The sequence below is a fragment of the Trachurus trachurus genome (genome assembly GCF_905171665.1).
Source record: "Trachurus trachurus genome assembly, chromosome: 7".
NCBI lineage: Eukaryota > Metazoa > Chordata > Actinopteri > Carangiformes > Carangidae > Trachurus > Trachurus trachurus.
This window is the reverse complement of record NC_139901.1, coordinates 19,471,445-19,480,047: the sequence shown is the minus strand read 5'-3', so window position 1 is coordinate 19,480,047 and position 8,603 is coordinate 19,471,445. Positions and strand designations below refer to the sequence as shown.

General features: G+C 40.2%; 1 protein-coding gene across 1 annotated transcript; it reads left to right on the top strand.

Annotated features, from left to right (window-relative positions):
- The first annotated feature begins 1,534 nt into the window (after positions 1 to 1,534).
- On the top strand, positions 1,535 to 7,695 carry slc26a10 (solute carrier family 26 member 10). The gene is made up of 18 exons (XM_083974589.1): positions 1,535 to 1,953; positions 2,254 to 2,364; positions 2,576 to 2,733; positions 2,858 to 3,022; positions 3,126 to 3,278; positions 3,363 to 3,445; positions 3,551 to 3,698; positions 3,791 to 3,904; positions 4,396 to 4,473; positions 4,561 to 4,656; positions 5,228 to 5,334; positions 5,597 to 5,666; positions 5,866 to 6,048; positions 6,197 to 6,251; positions 6,416 to 6,504; positions 6,609 to 6,663; positions 6,838 to 6,944; positions 7,039 to 7,695. Exons 1-18 carry the CDS (start codon positions 1,689 to 1,691, stop codon positions 7,075 to 7,077), a joined length of 2,076 nt encoding a protein of 691 aa, XP_083830715.1. The 5' UTR covers positions 1,535 to 1,688; the 3' UTR covers positions 7,078 to 7,695.
- The last annotated feature ends 908 nt before the right edge of the window (positions 7,696 to 8,603 follow it).

Sequence of the window (8,603 nt, the reverse complement as noted above, 5' to 3'; positions counted from 1 at the left end):
CATTTTTAGACTTTCCTCAGAAGTTGGAGGAGATCAAAACACAGCTAAGAGGAGATTGGATACTAATATTGATCAGGTGACCAATCAAACACCTCTTAATGAATGTTACCCCATGTCTGCTAGATGAGTAAACAGTTACATGATGTTTACTGAAGAGCTATCACAGCTTTTTAGGTGACATGATGTCAGATAGTGCGTTGTGTTGTGGATATTTTGTTTGGCTCTGGTAAGTTTGAATGATACTTTTCTGAGGATAAATATCTGCAAACCTAGAACCAGAGGTCACAGAAGCCTGCAGAAGAGCCGACACACAAATGTCCACAATACTATGTCGTGTGGATCTGCACATTACAGTAAGCAAGTCAATTAACTCGTCTGTGGCGGTATAGGACCAAAAAAGAGACAAGACCAAAGGTTAACCTATACAAATCGGTCTTGATCAGAAACAACTCACTGAATGTAACATAGATATGTCTCAAAAGGAATTTGAGATGCTTCACTGTCTTTACTTTGATGTGTTTGATCGGTATTTCCTGTAGACGTTCTGTCCTTTTTCTCAAAATCTAGGCCCATTCAAATCAAAATCCTTGGGTGTTGTCCAGCACAACAATAGTACATGGTGGCACAATAGTACATGGTGGCACTGCCTGCACTGCCTCACGTAGCCTAATGGGAATGGGAGACACCCAAATCTGGGCTAATAACAGAGAAAAATCATTCCACTGCCTTTGTTTTATAATTACCAGAGAAAGACTAAACGTCGGTTAGGATTGTGATTTCCTTTTGCCTCATGCTTACTCATACTTTCATGATGACTGGTCGTATTTGAATGGTATCCGATACTTTCGATGTTGTATTTTATGAAACAAGATGCTATTGGCAAAAGACACATTGATCCTTTTTTAAAAACTGTTTTAACTTGTATTTATGCAAAGCTCCATCTTGACAAAGAACAACATCTCACTCATCACCCAGAATCTCTGATCAGAGTCAAGGTGTGGTTTGATCCATGAACCAGACTGCCATGTGTGATTGAGTTTCACAGGGGTCTCATGAGTACCAGACTCGCTTTCTTATAGTTACACACAGTTAAAACTCCCACCCATTACAGACATCCATCCTTCTCGGAAATGAACTCCTCGCTAACAGACATGGTTTGAGGTTACACCTCATCTCCACCAACAATATGACTTTGATCCCTTTTAGGCGTTTCACAGTGCTATACATTGTATGACTTAATTGTGCCTCCTCTGAGCTTCTACCTCCCGCACTGCTCTCAGGAGGCAGGACGTAAGGGAGGATAGGGCTGTGTGTGTGAGTTTGTAGAGGGAGGGGCTGTGAGTGAAGGAAAGGCAGATTGTGTGTCTGAAGTTCTGTTGAAAAAAAAGAAAAGGAAAGAGAAACCAAATAGCAGTAGGACCCAGAGGGTGTTCGCAGGAAAAATGGACCAGCACACCTTTATGTTTTCTGAGGCAGGACAAAGATGTGGGGGGATTTAAAAAAAAGTTCCTGTACACTTTAAGCTTTGAGCCATGTCATTGGCTACGAGGAGTCTGACAGGAAAATGCCCTGGCTCTTGAGGTCAGGGCAGAGTCTCCTATATATATATTGCAATAGACAACAACTTTACTAACTCCACGACAGCGCTTGCATGGTGAACTGTCATCACTCACCTCGACGGGGGCAACATGAGCGCTTCTGTGGCCGTGTACAGGGACATTTACACGGAGGACCGCTTCAAACAGGCCTACGGCTCCGAGGAAAGCGCGGATGGAAGTTTGCGGCTCCGGGAAAAGCTCGCCGGGAGGTGCAGGTGCTCGAGACGAGCCTGCCTCCACCTGATGAGGGAGAGAGTGCCCATTTTCAACTGGCTGCCGAGATACAGGCTCAAGAAATGGCTGTTAGGAGATACTATAGCTGGACTGACAGTCGGTATTCTCCACATTCCGCAAGGTGAGGAAGCACAGGCTGTCAAACAGAAAAGTGCTCATTTATATTCAGAGAGAAACGAATTTCAGTAGTGTAATTGTTAAATTGATGATGATGTACACCTGATAAACTGTTACTGTAAGGTCAAAATTTACACTCACATAAGATCTGTGAATGTTAATCAGTCTGTTTTTAAAAAAGAAAAAAGAAAAAAACATGTGCATGCTTTAGCTTCATAAAGTCTTTTATTTTACATTGTAAACAAAGATGAAAAAAAAATGTCTGTAGTTAAACTGTCCTTCTGAATGTCCCCCTTTGAAACAGGCATGGCTTTTGCTTTGCTCACATCAGTGGCACCGATTTTTGGCCTTTACACCTCCTTCTTCCCTGTGGTCCTCTATATGTGTTTTGGCACAGGTCGACATGTATCCACAGGTAAGCTATTGTGCCCAGTACATAACATCTGTTTTATACATCTGTACAAAGAAGGACCGCTGTTCTTCATCAACATGGGTGATGTCTTTGCCTCATGGACAGTGCTCCGAAGAGGTTACATTACCTCATGCATGCATATTTGATCCCAGGTTGAAGTGACAGTCACAGTGAGTGTTTTCCACTGTTAGTGAGACAACGGGTCTTTTATCAGGTACCTTTGCTGTGGTGAGTCTGATGACGGGCTCCGTGGTGGAGCAGCTAGTTCCCACTCCTCTGGAACTGAACTCAAGTTCATCTGAAGCAGCTGACTTTGAGGCCCAGAGGATTGGAGTGGCCTCAGCTGTTGCGCTCCTCTCAGGGATCATTATGGTGAGACAGAAAACCCAATATTACGTAAAAACAATGATACAAATAAACTGGCAGATCTTTCTGTTAGTTACTGACCCTAACCCTGATACTGCCCCTAATGTTACCTTATTCTCTTGTGTCCCAGCTCTGTATGTGTGGTCTTCAGCTTGGCTTCCTGTCCACCTACCTGTCTGAGCCGATTGTTAAGGCTTTTACCAGTGCTGCTGCCTTCCACGTCACCGTCTCACAGCTGCAAAGCATGCTGGGTCTGCGGCTCCCTCGCCACACCGGGACCTTCTCCCTCTTCAAGGTAAGCAGTGCTCCACAAGGATGTCTTCATGCTCGAATCCAACATGTAACTGTTTGGGTATTTAGCTTCCTGTTAACTCACAGTTCACAACTTGTGTGTTCAGACTGTAGCGTCAGTGATGGAGAACCTGCGCCACACCAAAATGGCCGAGCTGCTCATCTCATTGGTGTGTTTGGCTGTTTTGGTCCCAGTAAAGGAGATCAACATGCGTTACCGGAAACGGCTACGAACACCCATCCCTGTGGAGATCCTCGTGGTTAGTCAAGTGAAATTACGAATGCAGTGTATAATATTTACGACATAATTAATAAATAATAAGGTTTTATGCTTCATTCTTCAGGTGATTGTTGCAACAGGTGTGGCCTATGCCTCCTCACTGAACTCCACTTACAACATTGAGATAGTTGGCCACATCCCAGCTGGGTAACCTTCAATTTGAAAATAACTAAATATTTAATGATAATAAATAAAAACACTGATGAGCTCGGTTGCTTAAAGTAGCATCACTTTTGATTTTCTTATTTTCAGATTTCCAAAGCCACGGATGCCAGCCTTCCACACCTTCCCTGACATTGCTGGGGACACGATAGCCATAACTTTTGTCGGTTATGCAGTGTCGGTCTCATTGGCAATGATTTATGCTGATAAACATGGATATTCAATACATCCCAACCAGGTAAGGTCTGAGGATAATCACAGCTGCTTGGTGAAATGTTCAATTCCCACTGATGTCTTAACTTTATGTATTGGACCTGTGTTTGATTTCAGGAGCTGCTGGCTCATGGTATCTCCAACACAGTGTCCTCCTTTTTCACCTGCTTCCCCAGCTCAGCCACTTTAGCCACCACTAATATACTGGAGAGTGCTGGAGGATACACACAGGTAATGTACATGCTGGAGATTTCTATGCAGTCAAACTCATGAGCCACTGCTACAAGTAGCAATTCAATTATGAACAGATAGGATACAACAAGGTAGACCAAAAAGATACACTTGTTATAAGAACCAGCCATCACACCCACACTGACTCAAATACTCAAATTCAAAATAAACAGCAAAGACAGTTAGGTAAGGTCTTTAAACGCGTCAGCAAAGCTGGTCTATAGATTAAACTGATCCATTTATGTTCAATTGTTCAATTATGTATGAGAATGTAAGTTATATTTGCTGTATGCTGTCAAGAAAGTATAGAGTGAAATTTTTTAAACTTTAACCCAACTGTATTAAACCTACATGTGCAGTTAAGTTCAGATGTTTTATGATTTGCTTGCATACTCACCTTTCATTCTGCCATTGCAGAGAATACTCCAAATAAGGAGGAAATCTCAAATGTCACATACAGACTTTCAATAAGAGATGTGTATTGTCCGCAGCTCTCTGGCTTGTTCACTAGTCTGGTTGTTCTGATTGTCCTGCTGCTGATTGGACCACTGTTCCACTTCCTACCCAAGGTTGGTTTAAATATTTGCACCCTACAAACATGGGACAGACAGAGAAGAATAATGTTCACTAATCACATCCTTTATCTCTCTCCTCAGGCAGTCCTGGCCTGCATCAATGTAACCAGCCTCAGGCAGATGTTTCTGCAGTTCCAGGACTTACCTGAACTGTGGCGAATCAGCAAGATGGACTTCGTAAGGAAATTTATTAGCAATATAAAACACAGTGTACTCTGAAATGTTCCCACTTTGCACAAGAGAGATGGTTCATTTGGTCCCTGGCTAATTGAGTTTTTTTCAGTAACTTAACATATTAAATCATATCATACTGGTTGGGAGGTAGTCAGGCTTAAAACATTAATTCATTTTTACTGAATTCTCAAGTTACCTGGAGCAACATTTCTCCATGTGTAAACTGGAGGTGAAATTGCTAAATTGATCAACTTCATCCTTATAATTATTAATTTTTTTTTCATGCAGTTTATTACCTGGTGGCGAGAAATTGATGATACATGTCTCCTCACACAATAACTGCTATTTGAAATAAAAGCTCCTCCTAATGCATGTTGATCTCTGCCACACAATGAGAATTGTTGTTACTCAGAGCCATGGGATTAGGTAGCACATTAGATAATTTACCTTCATACTTTCCCTTTAACACTGATTACTTGGCTGGAGTTTGCCATATTTATCACTAACAAGCTTCCATTGTCAATTGTTATATCCTGACATGACAATACAATATTATGGTCCTGTCATTGTGTAGATGGTTTGGGTGGTAACCTGGCTGTCTGTAGTGGTACTTAACGTGGACCTTGGCCTGGCCATCGGGGTGGTTTTCTCTATGATGACTGTCATCTGTCGCACACAAAGGTACATCTTCCATTCTCTCTGCACAGTATTGATGTTATGATTTAGCATAGCTAGCACTTTTGCTGAATTCTCTGTAAAGTTAAACATGAACTGATCTTGCACTCATCTGCAGTAAAAAGTTGTGTCAACGTGTGGTACAGGGCTAAGAAGCAAAAATATGAAACATTTTTTCCAGTCATAACATTGAGTGTATGCTGGCTCACTAGATCATGGCTCATAATGTGTCACTTTGATCTAAAATTCATGTCCCATGACTCAACAGAGCTGGTTGTTCGGTACTTGGCCGTGCCAGTAACACAGAAATCTACAGACCTTTGGAGAACCACAACAAGGTGAGAGGATCCCCCTGTTGCTTGATCTGTGCAGGTGTTTTTACTGCAGTATGTGCAAACGAAAAATGTGTGAAGACAAGCTCATTTATGTAAAATCTTGTATTCTTATTCAATCAACAAAAGATAATAAATATTTTTTAGAGACAAGGCATACTTGATATCCAAGAATGAAGAAAAAATAATGCTGATTTTCTTTCAGTGCTATGAGGTGCATGGAGTGAAGATCCTGACATACAACGGGCCCATTTACTATGGAAATCGTAGCTTCTTCAGGGAGGAGATGAGCAGGCTGTTGGGCCTGACTCCAGAGAAGATTCGCAGCTGGGAGAAGGCCAGAAAAGCTCTGGAGAAACGGGAGAGAGAGGCCACCATCAACACTGTGGTAAGCTTACTGCAATCACTGAATGAGCAGATACAATATAACTCTCTCTATATATATATATTTAATTTACATATATTGTAAAAAAACAAAAAAAAAACAATTTCATTTCACCATCTTATTGTTTTTTCCCATCCATTTTTTTTTTCAGGAAAGAGGCATAGCAAACACATCTTTTTCCTCAGAAAACGAGTTCTTTAAATCAGGTCAGAAATATTTCACTGTAGCTTATGTGAATTATACTAAATATGAATAGTGTTTACAAAAATACTACTTTTGTTTCTTTGATAACTGTATTTGCATTTTTATAGATATCCTAATTGCTGTGGATAATTTGAACAAAAGCCACAATTTCTTTTCTGTTCTACAGAAACACCTGAGACAGATGTGCAGGCAGTGTTAATCGACTGCAGCAGTGTGATATTTGTCGATGTTGCTGGAGCAAGACTCTTTACACAGGTCAGTCTAATAAAACACAGCATGTTGACACTTCACTGTAAAGGCTTCACTCCAATGTTTTTTTAATTGTGTCAATATGATGAATTACTCATTGTTTTTTACAGATGTGCACTGAATGCCAGAAAGTTGGAGTTCATGTATATTTGGCAAACTGCAATGGTAAGACCTACAGTATGTATGAGAGTGACTTCTTTACCCATGTTTTTATTCTGTTATGTTCTCTGTTTATACAACCTTATCCAGAGTTCTTTTTTATTTTCAGAGAGTCTCTATGTACATTTGTTAAAATCAACCTGCACAGTGGAAACTGAGCTATGATTTCTTCCACTTTAGAGAGCGTCTTAAAGATTCTAACATCAAGTGGTCTGATGAACTATATGAACCCTCAACACATTTTCGTCACTGTTCATGATGCTGTGATGTATATTCAACAGCAGAAGGTAGGCTATGGCTAATAACTGGACTTTGATGTCTGACTGCTTAGATTGTTGTGAACTCATGGTGACTGATGACTGCTGCTGTTGTCTGCCTCAGGAAAAACCTCCAGAGAACACCATGACTGTTTGGGTATGAGGCACAAGGACAGTCATGCTCCTTTCTACCAAATGTCTGGGACCAAAGTGGTGGAGGCATCGTGACTTCTACATTTGTGTTATTAGCTGAGACCGTTTCTCTCAGCTGTATAGGAACACTCCTGTATTTGGTCCACATTGTACTGTACACCAGTGTTTCAAAGAAACAGTAGCCCATTGTAGCACCATGACTTGTGTTAAAATAACATTACATTACAGTGTTACTAGTGTTTTCACAGATATTGGACTCACTCTGATATTAGCAGTCACAAATTCAGATACAACAGACAATCATGTATTTAGCATTAAGAAATCTAAGAGACAAAAACCCCAAATATATATAAAGCTTCATATGACAGACATCAATGTTTTTTTATTGTCATATATGCTGGAACATTACTGTAGTAATATTTATTTAGTTTCTATGTGTGCAATACACAAGTGCACTGATTAGTCTGATAAAATGCTTTGTATATTTATATCTTTTGAGATATGTGCTTGAATATGCAGAAATGTAAAGTAAATGCCACCACATACTGCCTTAAAATGATCTGTCTTTCCGCTATAGAGAGACTGCACAAAATGTTATGTGAATTACTTTTGTATTGGTCACAACTGTGGCGTCCTGTGGCTGTTTTGACAATAAATATATCTCAAAAACAGAACTTTGCAATTAATCGAATTTTAATGAATGTCAGAAACAATGGATTATAAGTTTTGTGGGTTCGCGTGGTTATTAATATGTTTTAGGTGGAGACACAGTGTGGAATGTGAAGCATGCCACTCTGTTGGGTTTTGAAAAGAGAAGAAGAGCAGTCTTTGTTTTTGGTGAGGTGCTGCAGACCTGTATGTCTGCACTGATATATGATGAAAAAGGATAAATACAGGATTCAAATGGCAACTAAGAAAAAAATATTTTTGCCACAGCAGAGAATACAATTAGAAAAGTAAGAGCACCAACTGTCTGTCTTGGAGAACTTTGGTTTGTGCATGCAACACTCTTGCCAGACTTGGGGTGAGGGAAATACAGTAAATATATACAGTATTTTCATCACAGCAAACATATAGAAACATGTATCTTTGCTTTCCACAGACAGAGAGTTTACAGCAAATCTGCAGTTATTAGATGTCCAAGATGTTTTACCAGAGGCTGTAAATGTCATTACATTCATGACGAATAATGTCTTATACCTCACCACCATGCTGCCCTCTGCTGTCCAACAGTTAAGGGTTTCCCATCCACTGCTCCCCACTGTAAACCTGTTACCTTGACCTGATAAAATTATATGTAGTGTGAGTTCAAAACCGGGACAAAAAAGAAAAAAAAAAGCTAATTATTTTCTTCTTGATGTTAGATAGCCAAGTTATTAATTTTTTCTAGTGCATATTTCAAAGAGGCCTCAAGACACTGTACCCTTTGGGTTTTCCCTTTAAAGCTCAAGGAGTGTTTCACTAATTGGCAGGAAGTAGTCCACTTCAATTAAAACATGGTACAAGGCTCTGGCCAAATGTTTACAAAGCCAGATT

Bases quoted from the DNA above. Each gene is read 5' to 3' on its own strand.
- slc26a10 (XM_083974589.1), top strand. From the start codon at position 1,689: ATGAGCGCTTCTGTGGCCGTGTACAGGGACATTTACACGGAGGACCGC. The intron at 2,734-2,857 runs GTGAGACAGAAA...CTTGTGTCCCAG, and splicing joins TCCTCTCAGGGATCATTATG to CTCTGTATGTGTGGTCTTCA. The intron at 3,446-3,550 runs GTAACCTTCAAT...TCTTATTTTCAG, and splicing joins GTTGGCCACATCCCAGCTGG to ATTTCCAAAGCCACGGATGC.